Consider the following 24,367-nt stretch of genomic DNA (forward strand, 5'->3'; position numbering starts at 1 on the left):
AGATACATTACGTATTTCTGTGAATCCACACAATGTTCACCATATATTTATTTAGAGAAAGACTTGGACACTTTATCTGAATTATACTGCATCTGTATCAAAGTTAATCACTAGAATTTGCAATAAAGGGATTGATCCCACAAATACTGTCTTGACACAAAAGGTTTCGGTCCTCACCCGGTTCCTTTTCAAGCAGGTGCGTAGGTGATATGGCAGTATAGGTAGGAGATAATAGGACCCGTACTCTGCCACTTGGTCGAAGAGAATGTTTATTTAGGAGAGCAACGTTTTGGTCGTGAGACCTCCCTCAGCTTGGTTCCTTGGTTGGGACAGGCTGACAAAATCACTAAATACATTTGGAAAGGTGTCAACAACCAATGAGTTTGTAGTGTGTGTATCCATATGTTTGAGTAGAAGGTCATGAAAACCACCTCTTCTGGGCAGGTTGACTTGTTCTATACCAATAAAGCGGAAAGTGGAGATGTCATGTTAAAGTCATTTCTATGAATGGAGCTCTTATGTTCACTCATTCTCTGTCTAGTAGTTTTGCCGATGTAGGCTACAGCAGTCGTTCCCAAACTTTTTCGTGTCAATGACTCCCAAATGAACATTTATTAGGCCATGGACCCCCATTTGAAAACATATGCCAGTGACCCAGATAAGGGAGGATTTTTACGGCTCCAGCAGTGATTCCGAAACATATTAATTTCAAGGACCCTCAGTTTCACACGCATTATGCCACGGATCCCCGATTTAATGGCATTTCTATCTCTGTTACCCCAATTTATATTGTAAAACCACTGTTAATTTAACTCTGAGAGTGTACACTCTCTGAGTTACAGACCCATAAGGGTCCATTTGGTTACAAATTATCATTTAGCTGGGGACCCCCTGGAACTCCTTCAAGTACCCCTGGGGGTCCCCGGAGCCCACTTTGGGAACCACTGGGCTACAGTATGCTAAGTCAACCGATGTACGCTAAGTCTAACTTTTAACTTTTACATTGTTTAGCGACCTCAGACGTCACAGAGGGAAATGAATGCCTTCTCAGGTGGTCCAGAAGACTTAATTATTTCACTACTTGACTGACCTACTTTTACCACGCACGCACGCATGCATGCGCGCACACACACACACGCACACGCCCACACACACTCACACGCCCACTCACACACACGCACGCTATGACAACCAGCTACATTGAGAGGGTCCTATCTGCAGTGGGAAACCAGTTAACATGAATGAATGGGCAATGGGCAGTGTTGATTTCCTTCGACTAAAACTATGACGAACCGACTACCTTTTTCACTGACAAAAACAGAATAAAAACTAAGCTATGATGACTAAGACTAAATATACTGGCAATTTCGTCAACAAATAAAAACTAGACTAAAATGTTAGGGAGGGACTGGTCATTTTATGTCCTGGTTGTGGGCGTCTAGTGACACGTTGTGAGCTTATAGATCTGCTATTTTTGGCACACAGCTGAGTATAAATCAGGCATTTCAACTGTAGATTTACTCAGCTAAAATCTTATGGTATTTAGTCAACTAAAACTAGACTAAAACTAAAACATTTCAGGTGACTAAAATATGACTAAAACCAAATGGAATTTTATTCAAAAGACAACAATTAAACAAAAACAATTGCTGTCAAGATCAACACTACAGTACAGTCCAGTGTTGTTTTTGGCAGCAAATTTTGATTTTAGTTTTAGTCATAGTCTCTTGAATTGTTTTCATTTAGTTTTAGTCACATTTTAGTCACCTGGCATGTTTTAGTGTTAGTCTAGTTTTAGTCGACTAAATCTACAGCAAGTATAAAATGACAGATTTTACACTTGCTGAAAATAGCCGATCTACAAGCCCACAACGCGTCGCAGTGCGAAGCAGAGCTGTAATATACAACGGTAAAGTCCCATCAATTGCTTTAAAAATAAATAGATACCAATGTTTATTTCGCCTGTCGGGCCAGCCTTCCTTGGATATGAGTGGATACCCCCTAGTTTGGTGTATGTCCATGCATGTTTTATTGGCACTCTCATTGACTGCAGGACGTTTATAAAGAGAGGTGGACACTTCCTCGGCTAGTTATGACTGTATAGGTACTCTAGCTCACTGCAGGGACAGACAAGTCTCCCAGTTCTGTGCCCGAGGCGCTAGAGTGCCTTAATGACCATAATTGTAAAGGATCAAGCCATCCAAGTCGTTGTGTCACTTTGTGTGAAACTGTATGTACTGACATACACTTAGTCATGTACCTGACTAAGTGCAGTAACGTCCTTGTCGTGTCAGTCATTACCCACTCCTCTTACAGCCAGCAGCACCACATTACATTGAAGGGAATGGCTTACAGCTAAGGCGCGATTCATACTCGTTTCGGCTCTGTAGAGCCGACAATGTGACGTCATTTGACTTGAGATTCGGGGGGGGGGGGGGGGGGTACCGTCCTAAAGTCGGCTCTTCAGTGCTACTGAAAATTTCTGACGAGCTGAAATCATTTCGGCACTACAGCGGTAAAATAGGAGTATGAATCGGCCCTAAGGGTCCGATCGACAATTTTCATAAACTCGTCACAATGCGACACATTATGAGCTCCTAGATCTGCTATTTTCACAATTTGTACACGACACCGCATAAAATAGGACTGGCGCTGTTAATGGATTGGCAGCCCTTACTCAGGTACCAACACAGAGGCCGGTACCAACACCTGTACTGGTTATTCGTTGTTGTTTTTGTTTTGTTTTTACTTGCACAGACATTTAGGTATTCAATATGTTCTGACGCTTCATAGTCCTGTGATAATGATGGAATCAACACCCTGGCTGGAACAGAATTAGATGCCATGCAAAGTAGAAATGATGCTGGCAAAATGACACAAATGAAAGGTTGTGTGCTGTCTAGCTTCCTCCACAATGCTCAGGCAATGAAAGGTTGTGTGCTATCTAGCTTCCTCCACAATGCTCAGGCAAAGAATACAGAGTCAATGTGTTGGTCCATTTTGTCACTGAATAAATCAAGGAGGAACCTTGAAGCAGCCTTAAAAGCTTACAGTGGGAAGACAAGGCAACACATCCATTAGTAGCACAACTCTGCAAGTGACTAATGTACCACTCTCTAGTTTCTACCCCATGAATCTTATCCCCCTCTCTTTAATATTCCTCCTGTACTTGCTGCTCGAAAATACACGTGAATGAATGAAAGGATGGATGGATGGATGGATGGAAGGATGGATGGGTGGATGGATGGATGGGTGGGTGGGTGGGTGGATGGATGGATGGATGGGTGGATGGATGGGTGGGTGGATGGATGGATGGGTGGGTGGGTGGATGGATGGATGGATGGGTTGGTGGATGGATGGATGGGTGGGTGGGTGGATGGATGGGTGGATGGATGGGTGGGTGGATGGATGGGTGGGTGGATGGGTGGGTGGGTGGGTGGATGGATGGGTGGGTGGGTGGGTGGGTGGATGGATGGATGGATGGGTGGGTGGATGGATGGGTGGATGGATGGAAGGATGGATGGGTGGATGGATGGATGGGTGGGTGGGTGGGTGGGTGGGTGGGTGGGTGGATGGATGGATGGATGAATGGTATATTTTGGTCCTTGTTTACAAAAAAAAGCACTTGTGTGGACTTATAACAAGAACATTATTATCAGAAATGTGCATGTCCATCCAAATCACACACAAAATACAAATTCCTGACTAAAAAGTCATAAGCTGAAGCATAGTGCTTATTCGTTGCCTATCCTTATCCTATACAATCCTTAAAACAATACATTTTAATATTTAAAAAAAAGTACAAATACACTTCATTTAGCTCATCTGTCATTTACCTCTTGTTCCAATGTTGTTTTACTTTCAATTATATATTGTCCCTTGTACTCCTTACTGTTGGTTGCAGTATTGAAAAATAGCAGATCTACAAGCTCATAGCGGGCCACCGAGTGGCGCGCTACGAGCTTGTAGTTCTGCTATTTTTGAAAAATCGTGAAAATGTTTATTTCAGAAAACTGGAGGATTTAGAAGATTTTTTTTCCTAAGAATTGGTGGTTATTTTACGTCTCGACAAATTATAAATCGCTTCAAGTAAGAACGCCTGGAAAATGAAAATGTAAAGAGTAAAACGTAGCCTCACCAATGTATACTGGACCTAATAAGTGACCCTGTCCAGTAAAACGTAGCTGGACCTAATAAGTGACCCTGTCCAGTAAAACGTAGCCTCACCAATGTATACTGGACCTAATAAGTGACCCTGTCCAGTAAAACGTAGCCTCACCAATGTATACTGGACCTAATAAGTGACCCTGTCCAGTAAAACGTAGCCTCACCAATGTATACTGGACCTAATAAGTGACCCTGTCCAGTAAAACGTAGCCTCGCCAATGTATACTGGACCTAATAAGTGACCCTGTCCAGTAAAACGTAGCCTCACCAATGTATACTGGACCTAATAAGTGACCCTGTCCAGTGGCACTCTCATCACCTAGATAAGAGTCGACATTCAATCAATCAATCTTTATTTATATAGTGATGGTACAGGATGTGTGGGTGCTCTGTTTATCCTGAGGTCCGGGGGCAAATACACACACAGAGATTACCCACTACCCAAAGCTTTGATCTTCTAAATCATTCCACCGTACAATGAAAGGCAGAACTCAGTGTTACCGATTAGCCCTAGACTGGCGTATATTTATTGATTACACAGGGGCATTCCCCTGAAATGAATAAGAACAGCATTTGAATATGAGTAACATATATACGACCTGTTATATCGCGAATCAGATTCGCTCCATATCAGCTCGTCAGTCGGGGCCCCTGGAAGCAGGACAGAAGGCTTGTTCTGTCATGGAGAATTCTGACGTGTCTTCACTTTTTCAGACACTATATAGAAATCTCTCTGTCCCTCTGTGACCTTGCTTGAGCACAGCTAGGGTGTACACTCTTATAAGTAACGGTACTTACTTATAAAGGTCACTTTTATCCCACCAATAGCTCATTGATTATAGCATACAGTAAAAGAAGAAGATAAGATGAAATAATAACGTTCTGATGTAAATTGAGCGTAAGCGGGAATCCCCATTCACCTTTATGTGGTAAGAGAGTGCAGTGGTCAGTGGTGCAGAATGCTACAGTACATGCACCCATGTGTGCACCGATGGAGATCAAAGCAGGAAACACAGGGCACGTACAGGAACACCAGCTTCCTGGTGCGCGCACTTTTAATAATACACTGTAAAAGTTTCACTCAATAACAACTCCTCTCTCTCTCTCTCTCTCTCTCTCTCTCTCTCATTAGCAGGCAACAGTGCAACACTATCTCTCTCTCTCTCTGCTTCTGGCACAACAGCGCCACTTTTGCCCCTACTGGTACTCTAAACGGACATAGTCACATAGGTTAGGACATGGGTTCAGGTACCCCTGGGGGTACCTGAGGGAGCTCCAGGGGGTACCTAGCTCAATTAGAGATAGTTAGGAACCAAATGGACCCTTATGGGTCTGTAACTCAGAGAGTGTACAAATGGAACATTTGTACACTCTCAGAGTTAAATTAACAGTGGTTTTACAATATAAATTGGGGTACCAGAGATAGAAATGCCATTAAACTGGGGGTCCGTAACATAATGCGTGTGAAACTGGGGGTCCATGAAATTAATATGTTTTGGAATCACTGCTAGAGCCGTAAGAATCCTCCCTTATCGGGGTCACTGGCATAATGTTTTCAAATGGGGGGTCCGTGGCCTAATAAATGTTGATTTGGGGGTTCTTGACACGAAAAAGTTTGGGAACCACTGGGTTAGGACATAGGTTGGCAACTTGGGACATTGCTGTTCCATGGAGTGGTTGTACCACTCAAAAAGTCTATATATGCACATATAGATGGCTCTTGTATACTCACATATACAGTACACACACACACACACACACACACACACACACACACACACACACACACACACACACACACACACCCCTCTCTCCACTCAGAGTCCCTCAAGGATGGTTACCCTTGTGTACACACACACAAATTCATGGTTTCCTCACGCTTGGACACACTGTGTGTAGCCTATGTGTGTGGGTGTGATTGCGTAGAAAGGGGGATCCCTGGTACGGCCTGGTACGGATCTACCCAGCAGCTCTGATTTATTGCCCCATGATGTGTTTGTTCTCCTGTGTTTGCAGACCGTTCACCGAACACATCTATCGGGAGAGGAGCCAACACTGGAAGCAGAAATAAGTCCGCTATGTACATGCACGTGCGCAGACAATCAACCTTCACACCGTCTCAATATGGATCGGGGATGGACGGACAAACGAATGGACAAACAAACAGTCCTCGCGCTACCTCAAGGTTAAGGACACGAGAAGTCAAAGTTGTGGAATCACACACTGTGTACTTGTGTATTGTTGTCTATAGTAAGTCTACAGTAAAATGCTGCCAAAGCAAAGCAAAAAGCAAAGTTACTATATTTACCCAGGGTAACTGGACTAAGCATCAGATACTCGTTTACAGCCAGGCCCTGCTCATAGAACATTTCATGGTAGTGGTTCAATGCCTTGCTCAAGGGCACTTCAGCGGTGGTAATTTTAACGTGCCGGTCCGGGGATACGAACTGGCGACCTTCCGGTATCAAGACCGCTCCGCAAACCGTTCGGCCACCGCTGCCATGGGGCAGTTACTCCTACTGTAGCTCAAACCTGTTTGCACAATCACTTTGCTTTGAGTGTTTTATAGTAAGTCCCAGTTGTGTCATTTTGTCGAACAGAAGTCCCAGCTTTTAATGCACAAACAATTTGTATAAACCTACTTTATACCTTCAAAGCTTTTAAAATATAGTCACAATAGCTGTTCTAATGACTCACACTTGTGCGTGGTTCAGCAATGGTTCACAATGACTATACAGTAAAAAGAAGACTTGTACCATGACTATGTGTATGTCTATGAGTATGTGTATGTCTGAGTATGTGTATGTCTATGACTATGAGTATGTCTGGATGCAAAGTCACTTTGCAGTCTTAGAAGAAATGTGTCCCTGTTTTTACTGAACAGTATCTATGCAATAACAGCCATTCCAAACTGTAGTGTAGTATCTACTGCTGCCTGCTGTTGTATGCCCATGCCATAACGTGTCGATTGATAATAAAATGCAGTGTTTTTCTTCCTGAAGCATGCGCGCTTGTGTGTTGTCTGTGTGTGTGCGTGTGTGTGCGTGTGTGTGCGTGTGCGTGTGTGTGCGTGTGTCATCTCCCTGAACTACGAACAGGCCAGTGTTTAGACTGTGTTCTACATGTGTTTACAGTGAGAACTCATATCATCATGTCTAACAGAGGAATGATGACTATAGATTTACCGTAATGGAACACATCCAAGGACTTGCCTGATCCCGAAGTAGGCAGAGATTTTCAAATTACATTAGTTGTTATTACTGCATTTTATGTATTTTCTATCATTTCACGCTATATGCAATGTACTTTAGTAGAACCATTGTAAAGTCTTATAACAGCTGCTAAGTCGAGGAGACTGTCTCCACCCCTCCATTCAATGAACTGCATTTGGTTAATAGTTTCAGCAAAGAGAGCGTGCGTGCGTGCGTGCGTGCGTGCGTGCGTGCGTGCGTGCGTGCGTGCGTGCGTGCGTGCGTGCGTGCGTGCGTGCGTGCGTGCGTGCGTGCGTTTTCACTGAATGTTCACCTACAGTAATACAACATGCAACGTTTGTGTGTCTGTGTGAGAGAGAGAGAGAGAGAGAGAGAGAGAGAGAGAGAGAGAGCGAGAGCGAGAGAGAGAGCGAGAGAGAGAGAGAGAGTGTTAAGTGTTAAATCAGCCCAAGGGATTCAATTAACACAGAACAGTCAACAGTGCGTGGAGTCAGATAAACAATGCATCCTTGAATGTAGTCTGAGCACTGAGTGTGCATGCTTGTGTGCGTCATGTACTCTATGTACTGTACATGTGATTGGTTGGTGAGTTATGGGCAGCCCACCAGCACTAATCCTGCCCTCCTAATCAGTAACGCTATGAGCTTTCACTTAATTTATGATGGAAATACATAATTGTAACGAGGACTGTTTGTCCATTCGTTTGTCCGTCCATCCCCGATCAATAGTGTGTGTGTGTCTGTCTGTGTGTCTGTCTGTGTGTCTGTCTGTGTGCGTGCGTGCGTGCGTGCGTGCGTGCGTGCGTGCGTGCGTGCGTGCGTGCGTGCGCTACCAAGAAAAGTGTTGGATCTGAAACCCATCCGGCATTGCATTATTAATCCTAGTCCACAGTGAGGCTTTTTAGATGCTAATAATATTATGATTGTTTTTTTGTCACTTTGCTAAGCTTTAGAGGTTGCTATACTTATTATTTTAAGCTTTAGAAGTTGCTATACTTATTATTTTAAGCTTTAGAGGTTCTTTGCTAAGCTTTAGAGGTTTATTTGCTAAGCTTTAGAGGTTTCTATACTTATTATTTTAAGCTTTAGAGGTTTCTATACTTAATATTTTAAGCTTTAGAGGTTGCTATACTTATTATTTTAAGCTTTAGAGGTTTCTATACTTATTATTTAAATGTATGCACTCACTGCATGAGTCGTGACACAAAATCAACCACACACATCTCACTGATTTGTTTCCTCCATTCTGGAATAATGCCCTCCTTTTCTGAGAGTTTGATTGTTGAATGCTTTGCCTTTCCCCCATATAAGTCTCAGATGATGGATGCTGGATCCTCCACTTTCAATCAGGGAAAACTCCCAAGCAAATGTCGGCACAGACTAGGAGGACGAGCTCGAGGCTGTGGCATTGAATTGCTTCGTGCTCTCAGCCTCTCACTATACTTTAGAAATGGTCGTGCCCACATTTTCTACCTCAAATCAGTCAAATGTAGGACATGGTACTGCTACAAGCACTTATACGTGAGCCTGGAACAGGTTTTGATTACAGAATTTGATACCGCAATTGCCACACGGCAATCCTGGCTTTAACATATTCCAACTAGAAAAAGTGCCCTTCTGGGCACAGGTCTCCACCAGGAGTATAGGACTGTGTGAGATGTTTGGCAAAATGTTTAGGAGTAATATAAACATGTTTGCCTTTGATGGCAATTGGATGATTTGAGGCATTTTGTTCCAAAAATTTGTTTTGCAAAAATCAACCTGTTGGTGGCGCTATAACAGGCCAATGTGAAAAGGGTGGGATATATTCCTCGGCCTAGTAAGAAAATGTGTGAAAGATTTTACGTAAATTGCATGCTGCGTTCATGATTTGAGGCTTTTGTTCAAAACGGGGCAATCTTGCAAAGTGTGAAAGCCAATTATAGCCAATTAGGAATATGGAATGTGAAATATCGGACAGATCCGACTTGAGCACATGACCATAGAGATACTGTGTAACGATTTGTGAGATTTTTGGACAGAATCTGGAGGAGTAATATCAAAAAATGTGTTTTACAAAAGTCGGCCTCCTGGTGGCGCTATAAAAGGCAGATGCGGAAAATGCAGGTCAAAGGTTTGTCCTTGGCCTACTGTGAATGCAACGTTTCACGTAGATCGGTGCAGTTGTAGGTAAAAAATGTGAAAAGCTGCCTCATGGTGGCGCTATAACAGGCCGTTCTGGAAAATGCGGGGCAGAGGTTCATCGTTGGCATCCAGGGAGTGTGTGTGCAAAGTTTGGCATCGACCGGGTTAACGGTGCCGGAGATTAGCTGTACACAGACGGACGGAAGGACGGACACACACACACACACACACACACACACACACGGACGGAGTGCAAAACATACTCTCTCCCCATGCCTTCGGCCTGGTGGAGACAATAACGTAGTTTAATGCAATCATATTGGACTTTTTTGTTTGGATGTATGGGCTGTCAAGGCCAGAAAGTCGTTTTTTGCCACTCAGTAGGCGTTCCCGCATAACTTCCTGGTTTGATGATGATGTCACGCGCATACCCTCTATAGCCTAGGTATAGGTAAATAAACCTTGAGTTTGTTTCCTGTATTAAAATGTATTTGACTCAAGTTTCAAAGCTTGTCTCAATCCATTGAAAGACACTGAAGTCATTTGGCTCATCGCCGTCAATCCAAAAGGCATAGCCGAGACTATCTTTTGCATCCTCTCCGTCCGTACAGTATGTGTTTCCGTCTGTGATCAGCTAATCTCCGTCACTGCTGGCTTAATCGCAGCGAAACTGGATGCCAGAGCTGAACTTCTGCCCCAAATCTTTCACATGGGCCTGTTATAGCACCACCAGGAGGCTGATTTGTGCCATTTCCGTGATTTATTTTTACAAACATCACATAAATCAAAGTCAAGTGATCAAGACGGATCGGTGCGAATTTTCATATTCCATCCCAATTGGTGAATTCCGAACATTGCTGGCCCACAATAACCTACAACCTACTGTATGTGCATGTCTCGTTTCACCTGTGTTGTTTTGTGAATGACCTACTTTCTCTCTCTAATGTGCTAGAAGGCAATGCAGGTTTTCCCTCCCACGATATCAGATCTCCTAACGAGGAATGTGTGACGGGTAATGGTTCTCATTGCTTTCATTGTTAAGATGCAATCTATGAAGTTGTAAATAATCTAGAATCTGACTTTAGGGCTGGCTCGTGGCTGTCTGCAGTATGTTCACGTACACATGCTGTTACACATGCAAAACCTGTGCTGTGTGTGTGTGTGTGTGTGTGTGTGTGTGTGTGTGTGTGTGTGTGTGTGTGTGTGTGTGTGTGTGTGTGTGTGTGTGTGTGTGTGTGTGTGTGTGTGTGTGTGTGTGTGTGTGTGTGTGTGTGTGTGTGTGTGTGTGTGTGTGTGTGGTAGAAAGTGGTTTATTTGGCTTGTGTGTTTTTTCTCACGCCGGCGCTAACTAACTTCACATGGTCTATTAGATGAACTTACTTGCCCTCGCATCCACCAACACGTTCACACACACGAACACAGCGTGCCTGGTCTTTATGACCCTGCCGGTAGTCAGGTGTTTGCTCAGTGTCGGCACCATTTGTTTTTCCATACAGCTGTGTGTCTCCTGTTCCATGCACTGCTGTACTTTGCTTGGTTCTACCTTGCTATCATCCCCAGCCCCCCACCATCACCATTATCTGTTTATCTGTCTTCCCGTTTGCCGGTCATACACTGTTCTCTTTGATATGTGCTTTCCACCTCTCTGTCCATCAAGCAGGGGGAAAATGGACATGTTGCCCTTTTTCCCCATGCAGCTCCTTGTGTATCTATATATGTATCTGTAGTACGGTACAAAGTGTCTGTCTGTCTGTCTGTCTGTCTGTCTGTCTGTCTGTCTGTCTGTCTGTCTGTCTGTCTGTCTGTCTGCCTGTCTGTCTGTCTGTCTGTCTGTCTGTCTTTCTGTATGTCTGCTAAACTTTTCTTGACTTCATTATTCTTACAGATCGTTTGGGGAGGAACACGTCAAGTAGGCTACTGCTGTAGAAATATTGTGCTATTATACTATTACAAAATGAAAATATACACCCTCTCAAGCACACGCACACTGACTGCACACATAATGTGAATATGTTCCTAAATAGGCCTATCGAGGTTTCAAGCCAGGGTGAAATCATTAGGCTACTTTCAGTTGATATAGTTTAAAAAGCAGGTGGCTTGCACACATCCAGTTCCTGGCTGGTACTGGACCAAGGTAGTGTGTGGACCACTTCTTCACTGTACTTTCAGTTGATAAACATTTCCAGTGCAATACAGAATGAAAACCCCATCTCTCTAATCCAATGTATTTTACGTCGCCATCATTTTGATCGGCTGCCAGTCTGCCACTTACCATGATAGGACATTATTATTACACCAAGAAATAAAACATTATAATAAACAAGCACGCAATCCAGATCCAAGCAACATCAGCGCACTGGATCAAGCTCGACAGTAATTAAATAAATCAGCTATGATGCTTAGTTCACAGTGGCTGGCATGGCAAGATCAGCACACTGGGAAGAAGACTAAAGAAGTAATGAAGAAGGAAAGTGAAAGTGGTGTACAGCAGCAAGTAAGCTATGTTCTCAATCTCATTCTGCTGCACAACCCACACATCCACCCACTCACACACACATGCGCACGCACACACATGTGCACGCAGCTACACACACATGCACACACACGGGACAATGGGATTGGGATCCATAATGATGTGGATTCAGTTTGCTCTTCAAGCACCCTTCCAGCATCAACACACCTTAACTAACTTAGTCTAACCTAAGTATGCACCCCAAGCAGTCATGTCGCGGGAGACATGAGTCATACTCATGTACAGTTTAACACACACAGAGAGATACAAACATTCAGAAGTCATTCTGCACCTCTAAATCTTTGCATTCACTCACTTTTGTTAGTCGCCGTGCCGTGTCTCATCATGACGAGCACTGCTTGGCCAGATGCTGGGATTGTATTATGTTGTATACCATTATACTGTACCCTGCAGCGGCGCCCTTTGGCCCTGTGGCCTACTGTAGAGACATAAGAGACACTGCAGGGGCCTCTGCTCTCTGTTACAACCCCCTGTAGCTTGTTGTGTTCTTATGAAAAGGTCAACTTGCAGCACAACCACTAAAGGCAACACACGCACGCATCACACTGCAGGCTATCATTGTTTATTTATTCTCAACTCAACTCAAACTTTATTTATAAATATAGCACATATCACAACGACCAATGGTCGACCAAAGTGCTGGTATAAAAATAGAAAAGACAGAACAGTACATAACAAAAGTGCGACAATATGGAGGAACAGAGAGACAAAATAAGAAAAGAAAATAGAGCTATGGACAGTATAACATTTACATAATCGGGCACTTTCGAAGGCCACAGAGAAAAAGTGAGTCTTCAATAGGGACTTAAAAGCCTCTAATGAGGTGGCAGAACGAATGTGGAGGGGTAGGCTGTTCCAGAGTCTAGGGCCGGCCGCTGCAAAGGCCCGGTCACTCTCTTGTTACTTGTACATATGAGATTAGAATAGACACTTTTATTGTCATTACATACTGGCACAGAACACATCTTAGTTTACCAGCAAACCACTCAGCAGTGTAAACAGTAGTATCCTAACTTGTACATGTGTCACGCCCAGCTGTTTCTGCATCACCGTATACCGGTATTCACAGTGTTGCCGGCTCCATACCATTCATAGTTTGATTATCTGTAATTCTGTATCCAACAGCTTATGTTTGAGCTTATGGACCCAAAGTTTAGATGCTTGGTTTAGCGCGTGCGCGCGCGCACACACACACACACACACACACACACACACACACACACACACACACACACACACACACACAGTACACACACACACACACACAATATTATGGATCGGGGATGGACGGACAAACGAATGGACAAACAGTCCTTGTTACAATTATGTATTTCCATCATAAATGAAGTGAAAGCTCATAGTGTGTATGTGTGTGTGACACACACTCCCTCTCCCTCTCCCTCTCCCTCTCCCTCTCTCTCTCTCTCTCTGCAAACCGGGATATGATTGCCCCCTTCTGGTAAGTTTAATAACTGCAGTAAGAGACAGCAGTAGGCTAGACGCACTGCAGCCTGTTTCCTTTGAAACATTTACCAATGAGAACAAACTAAATGAGTTTGACGAATTAATTAATCATAAGTATTGGAGCATAGAGCTCGAAAGACTTATTTTTTGGAAGCTTTTAAAACTCGTTTGTACATACGCTGCTGTCATTTTCCTTTTTATTATAGTTTTTGGAAGATGAGTCAATCATTCATGTGTGTTGTTAGGCTGCACTATACTGACCATTTTACATTGTCATCACAAAGCATTGTAGAATTGTACATAGCAATGGGTACACTTGCAAGTTGCAAATTGCAATGTCCACATATTAGTTAACTGTGTACCAAGTAGGCTATTAACTTAATTATCTACAATTCCATAGTTTGTAATAGTTTACCATAACCTTGATCATCTTCACAAAATAAATAAATACAAACGTTTATTTATCAATCAAATTAGTTTCACTTTTATATAGGCCTAGTCAAACCCTCCAACCTCCCCAAAAAAGAACAAATCTATAAGGTTTTACAAATAAACTTGGACAGTCTTGTCATGTTTTTCCCCCACATGTATGCACATGAAGCCAATGCCCGCAGCATCGCCTGAGAAAATATTCTTGTAATATAATATAGACTAGAGCAATAAGCCTATATGTGGTTTATTTCTTCACAATGGTACAGTCACTACAGTGTCATCACGTCCCAGAAGAAGTGGTTTTCGGACAGGGACAGACAGACAGGGACTTTTGGCTCGCTTTCTCTCCCAGACAGTTCCGTACATCATCCTCCAGAGTCCAGAAGAACTGACGCATCGACAGGAGTCTGTTACATTATTTTCTCCCTGGCTCAGATAGATGGAGCACAGCGCGTCCTCAGCGAGCCATACTATGACGCGTCAGAGGGGAGGGGCCCATTGCGCTCTCCGCTCTTATAAATACCGCGGCTCTGTCTATGATTCAAGCAGAAACAGCAAGAGCGCATGCACCAATAGTCTGCTGCTCTCATACATATAAGACTATACAACACGATCTTGCGAAAACACAGACGGACAATTTTGCGCACTGCATAAACACAAATAATACAGGGAGAAAAAACCTAGAAACTTTTGCAAACATGAAGAAAATGACGCCGACTGAGAACGAGTTCGACATCCCCGCCAAGAACTGCTACAGGATGGTGATTTTGGGATCCACCAAAGTTGGCAAGACGGCCATCGTCTCCCGGTTCCTCAACGGGAGGTTCGAGGAGCAGTACACGCCGACCATCGAGGACTTTCACAGGAAACTGTACAGCATCAAGGGAGACGTGTACCAGCTAGACATACTGGATACGTCAGGGAACCATCCGTTCCCAGCTATGAGGAGGCTGTCCATACTGACAGGTAAATACACTGTTTTAAACCGTTGTTGGAACTGCATCATTCTAATATCTGCCTCCTTGTGCAAAACACCATGTGCATTAATTAGAGCACAATTAATAACCATGGCATGCACAAATAGTGTGCGCACACCCACCAAATATGCGCCTTTTACGCACGGCTGTAGATCGTTCCAAACACATTATTTCTTAATAATTAAGGATTGGTGCGTGCTGCGCACATTTCTACCCATTTAACGTGTAGGTTATTCAGTCTCTGGGAAAAATAAATAGCATTCTAAATGTGTCTTCTTCTCTTTATCTCTCCAGGTGACGTGTTTATTCTGGTGTTCAGTCTTGACAACCGGGAATCTTTCCAGGAGGTGCAGCGGCTCAAGAGCCAGATCTTCGAGACAAAGTCGTGTCTGAAGAACAAGACCAAGGAGAACATTAACGTGCCGCTGGTCATCTGCGGCAACAAGAGCGACCGCGAGTTCTGCCGCGAGGTGCAGCAAGAGGAGATCGAGCAGCTGATCGCCGGCGACGAGCAGTGCGCGTACTTCGAGATCTCCGCCAAGCGCAACGAGAACGTGGATAAGATGTTCCATACTCTGTTCACGCTGGCCAAGTTGCCCAACGAGATGAGCCCGGACCTCCACCGCAAGGTGTCCGTGCAGTACTGCGACATGCTGCACCGGCGAAAGTCCATGAAGAACAAGAAGTCGAAGGACGGAGGAGGGGACGCCTATGGCGTCGTGGCCCCGTTCGCGCGGCGCCCTAGCGTGCACAGCGACCTGATGTACATCAAAGAGAAGGCGATAGGCGGCGGGAAGGAGAAAGAGAGATGTTGTATCAGTTAAACCTTTACTGCCAGCAGTACCTGAAAACAAATCTTTGAAGAATGAGCCAGCTATGGCTGCCGACCGTTCGGACAGTGGCTTGCCATGCATGCATGCACTAAGAGACAAGGGCGGGTTGGTGGCTCTCAAACGGCCCGTGTCACAGAAGGACACTTCAAAGGAGAGGCCGGGAGTCGCCGTGCGCTCCAGCAGACACACAGTGCCGTGTCCATGCGCGCATTGCGCGGACGGACATTATGCCGATGCTGAACACTCGTATACCGACCGTGGTATGCAGACAGTTGAGACGTTGATACGAATGTATCTTTCTTGTTCTGAGCCTTTGTGACTGTCAATTCTCCTGGGACTTCACACCAGGGGGAAAGTGTTGTGTTTGATATACAGCGTGGCTGTAAACAAGCATCTCGAGCATCTCGAGCTTAGTCCACTTACCCTGCATGGGTAAACAAAGAACTTTGCTTTACTTTGCTTAGATATACGAAAAGTGACTCTTGTGGAGCCGTGCAATTACAGAGAGAGAGAAAAAAACAAATTTGTTTACATTTCGTTATAGATTGTGTATAACTCATGCCTACTGTTCACTTGAATGTTCCATTGCAATCTGAACAAATTTCTATTGTGAAATGTATATTTATTGACTGTTATTTTATTTTTTTCAAAGAAAGAAAAAAAGAAAAATGATATAATAATCATTTTCATGATGAATAATCATCAATAAAAACTGATAACCTGAATCTTCTTTTGCAATTGAATTTTTGTACATATGTATTCATATCAGCTCACTTATGGTTGACATTATAGCATTATCATCCCCTCATGATGGGTAATGACATCATACATGTCTGTCTGTTATAGTACCATGTTGTAGAGGCCTTACCCACTGAGGCTACAGGCAATGAACCCACATAATGTTATCTCTCTGCTAGTGTCACTCACTATATACATCCACTCTTGCAGCCCTTCTCAGAAACAATGATAGAAAATATGTCTACACTATAGAAAAAAAACCATTTGATAAAACGGCATACACCTTTCATACATACAATGTAGCTGAAACATGGTGCTGTCACCGTTTCACATTTTGCTGTTCCAAAGATCTTCACTCCCACGTAGACAGTTGTGTCTGGAACTGAACTGACACATCTAAAATGCAATGCATTTAAATGTGACGCAGTATATTAATGCACCGTATTTAGCAAATATGCTCATTTACATCTGCATTCTCCACTAAAATCAAGCAGACAATATATATAGGCTATATGTTACATTACACTGCATAGGGAAATGAAAACATTAATACAAAAACTGGTATAAAACTGGTACAAAGTAGTATCTATTTAAGGCTAAACTAAATTTTATTTTTACTTGCACATAGTACCACAGACGAATAACAGTCTAAGTCCACACTATTGATCCATAATATATAAATGATAGATAAGGGTTCAGGACAACGAGGCCTTTTCGTGGAGGGGTCAGAATTAAATTTGGACTTAGACAGTTTTTCGTCTGTGGTACTCAATATGTTATTGCTCTAAGAAAATTGTGCATTTTATACGGCAATAGCCTTGGCTATCTGACTGTGACTGACTCCAAATATTCTCCTATTTCCAGAAAGAGGAAGAGTAAGAACATTGATAAAGAACTCTATATTTGTTCTTCAGATGAGTAACATCACATAAAAAAGACTCATCTCCTCAATTAACTGCTATATAGCCTATATACCTTTCCAAGTGCCACTGAGCTATAGGCGCAGAACCCCATGGGTTTTAGTGGTTGGGGGACATGTTTGCCACTATCCTGATTGGAGTGAGTGCTGATGAAGAGGGTCTATTCGTGGTAGTGGTATACCATGGCTTAGTTAGTGAGTGTGTGTGTGTGTGTGTGTGTGTGTGTGTGTGTGTGTGTGTGTGTGTGTGTGTGTGTGTGTGTGTGTGTGTGTGTGTGTGTGTGTGCGTGTGCGCGAGAGAGAGAGAGAGAGAGAGCATTTTTGGAGTGGCTTTTGGCTTATCATGTGACAAAGTGTTAAATCAGCCCAAGGGATTCAATCCACACAGAACAGTCAACAGTGCCTTGGAGTCAGATAAACAATGCATCCTTGTCTGAATGTAGTCTGAGCACTGAGTGTGCACGTGCTTTATGTGTCCGTGCTTGTGTGCGTCATGTACCCTATATGTACACGTGTATTGGGGATATTTGACAGTTATGGACATGCAGTGATTTGTAAGCAGCCCACCACTAATCCTGCCCTCCTAATCAATAACACTGAGTTTTCCCTTCATTTATGATGGAATTACATAATTAAAATGCTAGTTGGCATGCACGATCGCCACAATTGGACAGGGACAGTTGTTTGCTATTTGGCATGCTCTTTTCACTCTGTGTCCGGGGTCTCTGTATTCTGTACGGATTATGAAACATGTTATTTTGATTATTTGTTTTTTTTGTTTTTAGGGGCGCCAATGCATGGCTTTCCGAAATTATGTTATATAGAGAGTATGCGCGTGACATCATCATCAAACCCGGAAGTTATGCAGGAATGCATACTAAGTGGCAAAACACTACTTTCTGGCCTTGACAGCCCATACATCCAAACAGAAAGTCCTATCTGATTGCATTAAACAACATTAAACAATGTTAAACTCACTTTGCCTGTTGCTTTGCCACTCGATTTGCCACTCGATGTGCCATTCACTTTAAGCATGCGCATACCCTCTATTGGCCAGCCAAGTCTATGGACTTTTAATGTTTGTCTATAGAGCCCTCCATCGATCCATCCGTCTTCAACCGCTTATCCGTAGTCGGGTCGCGGGGGCAACAGCTCCACCAGAGAGCTCCAGCCTTCCCTCTCCAGAGCAACAATAGTAATCATTAATTCTCTGGGATCCCGAGGTGGTCACGGCAGAGAGGGAGAATGCACTCGCTGCTTCTGTCCCGGCAGATATTATCCATCCATCCGTCTTCAACCGCTTATCCGTAGTCGGGTCGCGGGGGCAACAGCTCCACCAGAGAGCTCCAGCCTTCCCTCTCCAGAGCAACAATAGTAACTTCATTCTCTGGGATCCCGAGGTGGTCCCGGCAGAGAGGGAGAATGCACTCGCTGCTTCTGTCCCGGCAGATATTGGAGTTATAAACCCTCCAACCCATCTTCTTCCAGTGGGACGTGCATCGAGGACCTCCCTATAGGGAGACGCTCGAGAGGCATCCTAACCAGATGCTGTTTAGGGTAAATTATGATATAATTTGTGCCAGTAATGTTTATTTAGAGTAAATTAGGATGTAATTTGTGCCATCCAAGTCCATATAAATACACAAAATACATCTTGTAATTAATTTATTTCATTTTTCACATACATTAACGTCAACATCTATGGGCGGCCCTCACTTTTGACGAGTGTGATTTTTTAATTTCAGTTAGATGACCTGGGTAGCAGATGTTGATTGTTGTGTGTTTTTAGATTGTTTCACGGTCACTTTTTGTGTGTTGTGCCTAAGGACCCTGTTGAAAACAAGATGATGCGTCTCAAGGAGTTTATTATCTAACAAAAATTTGAAAAAAAAGTGTCTTCTAAACATTCCACCATTGCATCACGTTGCTGCAGCACCCTGTGCTGAGAGCAATATAACAGAGTGTTATATTGTCAGCGTGAGAGAGGAGAGAACCACACAGCGTGACAAAGCAAACAGGCCTGCTGCAGGCTGTGCACAGGACAGAACTTATATAACAGAGTTATAGGGAGACTTTCATGGCCATGTTCAGGAATTCATCTTAGGAATGTCCTGTCAAACATATCAGCAAAGTATCTGTAACTGAATATCTTTAAGGATTAAAATAACAGTGACAATACCCTATAGTCATTAACATGAATCAATAGAGAGTATGCACATGCTTAAAGTGAATGGCACATCGAGTGGCAAAGCAACAGGCAACGTGAGTTTAACATTGTTTAATGTTGTTTAATGCAATCAGATAGGACTTTTCTGTGTGGATGTATGGGCTGTCAAGGCCAGAAAGTAGTTTTTTGCCACTCAGTAGGCGTTCCTGCATAACTTCCTGGTTTGATGATGATGTCACACGCATACCCTCAATTGAGTCAGTGAGTGAAGTATGCGTATACTGTAAGTAGGTGATCGTGGTCATTTGTCCCACATGACCCCCAAGGCTATGCTTCTCATACAATGCTCTGTTTGGGGTTCTCTCTTGGCTTGCAACGCCCATGCCTCTAAATTGTTTGACGTTTGGCCACATCTGTATCAGCAAAGCACGAAGGTGAAGCTCAAAGGCAGCGTGTTTGTTGTTGATACAACAAAGCACATTATTGTGAATTACCTTTACATTCACACGGAGGGGGTTGCAGCCACTTGTTATGTAACCCTTACCCTCTTTAGTATTCAAGAGCATTGTTCAAAACAAAACATTGTTCTCTATCAAGTGAAGCATAATTCTCTGAATGTAAAAAGATAAAGGATGACTCATTCTGTAAGTTGGAATAGGAAACCATGACGTGCATCGCTTTCATGCCTATGGTTATAATAATCGCAGATAGATGCAGTAAAATAGTCGGGAAAGCACTTTGATATCTGAAGTTAATAGACTTTTTATTTTAATAAAAGCAAAAATAGAATAGCCATTTTTTTGTTGTTGTTGATGGCCATGATTGGTTTGGCCAAAACCAATAAGAAGGATTGTTTTGTGTGTTGGAGATACTCATGGCAAGCCAACACACCACTGAACGGAGATGTTTGGTACTCATGGCAAGCCAACACACCACTGACTGAACGGAGATGTTTGGTACTCATGGCAAGCTAACACACCACTGAACAGAGATGTTTGGTACTCATGGCAAGCCAACACACTACTGAACAGAGATGTTTGGTACTCATGGCAAGCCAACACACCACTGAACAGAGATGTTTGGTACTCATGGCAAGCCAACACACCACTGACTGAACGGAGATGTTTGGTACTCATGGCAAGCTAACACACCACTGAACAGAGATGTTTGGTACTCATGGCAAGCCAACACACTACTGAACAGAGATGTTTGGTACTCATGGCAAGCCAACACACCACTGAACAGAGATGTTTGGTACTCATGGCAAGCCAACACACCACTGAACAGAGATGTTTGGTACTCATGGCAAGCTAACACACCACTGAACAGAGATGTTTGGTATGGCAAGCGAACACACCACTGAACAGAGATGTTTGGTACTCATGGCAAGCTAACACACCACTGAACAGAGATGTTTGGTACTCATGGCAAGCCAACACACCACTGAACAGAGATGTTTGGTACTCATGGCAAGCCAACACACCACTGAACAGAGATGTTTGGTACTCATGGCAAGCCAACACACCACTGAACAGAGATGTTTGGTACTCATGGCAAGCCAACACACCACTGAACAGAGATGTTTGGTACTCATGGCAAGCCAACACACCACTGAACAGAGATGTTTGGTACTCATGGCAAGCCAACACACCACTGAACAGAGATGTTTGGTACTCATGGCAAGCCAACACACCACTGAACAGAGATGTTTGGTACTCATGGCAAGCTAACACACCACTGAACAGAGATGTTTGGTCACACACGATTCTTACATCATCATCACCAAAATGTGACGTGAAAATATGAAGCAGGTGTTTCTACTCGAATGACTACCATTGCATTTGGTGAGCCTCCCGTGCGGTAGTCACTCACTCTACATCCTGACCTGGACGCAACACCATACAGTTTAGTTGATCCAGAATATAACTTTACCTGAGCAAGAAGCTGTTAATACATTTAATATTTCTTTTGAATTTATTTGAATTTTAGAGCTATACTGTAAAGTTGGGGTCTGAACCATATGGCCCTAAAATGAATTCATGCTTTATGGAACAGCGATAGTAGTATTGTTAAAGTAAAGTATGTGTAAACTTAAAGTCAAGTTGTTGAAGTAAGCAAACACACTGTGAATTGTGCCTTTGCCCACAAACATAAACACTGAACCACTTGTAGAGAACGCGTGCACACACACACACACACACACACACACACACACACACACACACACACACACACACACACACACACACACACACACACACACACGCTTGCACGCACACACACATACATGCACACACACCCACAAATGCGCACACACAGACACACTTGCAACTCTGCAAGGAATGTAACTCCATTGATTGATACCTGCTACCAACCCCAGTTGACACTCCCCATCAGTCTTGACTTCCTGCGACCTGCTGTTCATTCATCTATTCATCAAATATTCTCTTCTGTTCTCCGAGAGATCTAAGTATACTGAGTCAGACTCAGGCTCTCTAATCCATTTTAAAAGCTTGCACTGTCCACATGGGCTTGGTGCCATACAGCATCTAGTGTCTCCATTTAACCCTGAAAGGCACATTTCGTCCCCAAAAAACAAGCAAACAAACAAGAACACAGTGATTTATTCATTGCATGATGATCTCACACATAATAATAACCCCTTCTCAGAACTTGTCTCCGTCATTTGCAATTCCCTTGAGAGCCAGATTTATGCAAGTACTAAAAACGCTGACTTGCTGAGCAAGGGAGAGCTCAAGTGAATCTCTAACATTAGTTACGATTTATGGAGGCAACGGTTTAGGATAAGGGTTTAATTACACATTTTACTGACTGCATTGTCCAAATGAATGCATCCCATGCAGAGCTGCATGCCTCTAGTCTAGGACGATATTGGCAAATGTTTGTCCAGTTAGAGCCCATGAAGTAAATGGAAGAACTCTTCCAGTAAAACATGAATAGTTTTATTTTATAGCATTAGGCTATGGTGACTCTGACCACAGTGATGCTGACAGTGGAAGCACTGTGTTTGTCCACCTCTCCATACTGACAGTGGAAGCACTGTGTTTGTCCACCTCTCCATTCTGACAGTGGAAGCACTGTGTTTGTCCACCTCTCCATTCTGACAGTGGAAGCACTGTGTTTGTCCACCTCTCCATTCTGACAGTGGAAGCACTGTGTTTGTCCACCTCTCCATTCTGACAGTGGAAGCACTGTGTTTGTCCACCTCTCCATTCTGACAGTGGAAGCACTGTGTTTGTCCACCTCTCCATTCACTGTGTTTGTCCACCTCTCCATTCTGACAGTGGAAGCACTGTGTTTGTCCACCTCTCCATTCTGACAGTGGAAGCACTGTGTTTGTCCACCTCTCCATTCTGACAGTGGAAGCACTGTGTTTGTCCACCTCTCCATTCTGACAGTGGAAGCACTGTGTTTGTCCACCTCTCCATTCTGACAGTGGAAGCACTGTGTTTGTCCACCTCTCCATTCTGACAGTGGAAGCACTGTGTTTGTCCACCTCTCCATTCTGACAGTGGAAGCACTGTGTTTGTCCACCTCTCCATTCTGACAGTGGAAGCACTGTGTTTGTCCACCTCTCCATTCTGACAGTGGGAGCACTGTGTTTGTCCACCTCTCCATTCACTCTGTTTGTCCACCTCTCCATTCACTGTGTTTGTCCACCTCTCCATTCACTGTGTTTGTCCACCTCTCCATTCCATGTGATGTTTCATTGCAAAGAGACCTGTTGTTTCCCCCATGTCTCCTGACATCATATCACATTATTAATGCTCCTCTCATCGATGCAATTCCCCTCAGCAGAAAATTTGTTGCGCACCTGCTTCTTAAAGTTAATGGGAGCCAACACTCGGATTAGGAGGCTTAATATACCTAGCCTGGCTAATAAGCCAGACTAATATCACACAACACTGTCGCGGTATATCAGTCTGGGCTGGCTCCACTTGGATTTCATTTCCCGGGGAACATTTTCTCTTTGACGCAATTGGTCAGAGCTACTGTCTGTCAAAAGTCTCAAGCATTGAACGTCACTGTACCAAAGCCCGCCTATATTGCATACCGTGTCCCGATTGGTCCGACCTGTTCTCTGCTGTAGGAAAGAGGCGTGCTACTGAGCCTCGCCAGACCGTAATCCGCTGGTAGGCAACTTTTTTTTGCCAACGGCTGATTCGGTCTGGTTTATTAACCAGGCTATAATATACCACCCTTTAACACCAAGGGCGGTGGGCAAATTGGCATGGACAAGCCCCAGACGCATTTTGCATTTTGTGACTTGTTTGTGTTCAGAATTCATAAAACAAATCGAGATATGGCACAGATCAGATTTAGACTGGATTTAGCTGCCAGTCTAAATGGGGCCTGAGTCTTGTTGAGAAGTCAAGTGCATGTATTGAATTGACAGGATTGTTCAAGTTCTCTTGAGAAGCAGCAACATTTTATCATCAAATACAAAAGTAAGCATAGGCCTACGGCTCCTGATGATGACTACCTCCTTATGTAAAACAGACTGTTTGTCGTTTGTTGTACTTATTACTTTACACCCCACCCTTCAATACACACACACGCTCGCACACGCAGATGCACACTCACACGCACGCACGCGCGCCGCGCGCACACACACACACACACACACACACACACACACACACACACACACACACACACACACACACACACACACACACACACACACTCCGACACACACACACTCCGAAGGCATATAAGGCCTTCAATGTGACACACAATGTCCCTCTGACACTAGATAATGCCCAACACGGAAATGGCAA

At 43.7% G+C, this 24,367-nt stretch overlaps 2 protein-coding genes across 6 annotated transcripts in view; both read left to right on the forward strand.

Annotated features, from left to right (window-relative positions):
* The window catches only part of pemt (phosphatidylethanolamine N-methyltransferase), an 86,520-nt gene extending 79,358 nt beyond the window's left edge, over nucleotides 1-7,162 (forward strand). For 4 of the 5 annotated variants that reach the window (XM_079492836.1, XM_079492837.1, XM_079492839.1 and 1 more), the window contains one exon: nucleotides 6,184-7,162. In XM_079492836.1, coding sequence (XP_079348962.1) covers nucleotides 6,184-6,238 — 55 coding nt within the window. In that variant the 3' untranslated portion in view covers nucleotides 6,239-7,162. The remainder of the gene's footprint in view (nucleotides 1-6,183) is intronic. The other variant, XR_013788829.1, reaches the window with a different exon arrangement.
* Nucleotides 7,163-14,494: 7,332 nt separating this feature from the next.
* On the forward strand, nucleotides 14,495-16,466 carry LOC306915491 (dexamethasone-induced Ras-related protein 1-like). Its single transcript, XM_079492835.1, has 2 exons — nucleotides 14,495-14,897; nucleotides 15,203-16,466. Exons 1-2 carry the CDS (start codon nucleotides 14,630-14,632, stop codon nucleotides 15,730-15,732), a joined length of 798 nt encoding a protein of 265 aa, XP_079348961.1. The 5' UTR covers nucleotides 14,495-14,629; the 3' UTR covers nucleotides 15,733-16,466.
* Nucleotides 16,467-24,367: the final 7,901 nt, after the last annotated feature.

The sequence above is a fragment of the Electrona antarctica genome (genome assembly GCF_951216825.1).
Source record: "Electrona antarctica genome assembly, chromosome: 22".
Taxonomy (NCBI): domain Eukaryota; kingdom Metazoa; phylum Chordata; class Actinopteri; order Myctophiformes; family Myctophidae; genus Electrona; species Electrona antarctica.

What these genes read in the sequence shown, in the direction of transcription:
- LOC306915491 (XM_079492835.1), top strand. Translation starts at nt 14,630, where the DNA reads ATGAAGAAAATGACGCCGACTGAGAACGAGTTCGACATCCCCGCCAAG. An exon ending in GAGGCTGTCCATACTGACAG is followed by an intron (nt 14,898 to 15,202) that starts GTAAATACACTG and finishes TTATCTCTCCAG; the next exon opens with GTGACGTGTTTATTCTGGTG.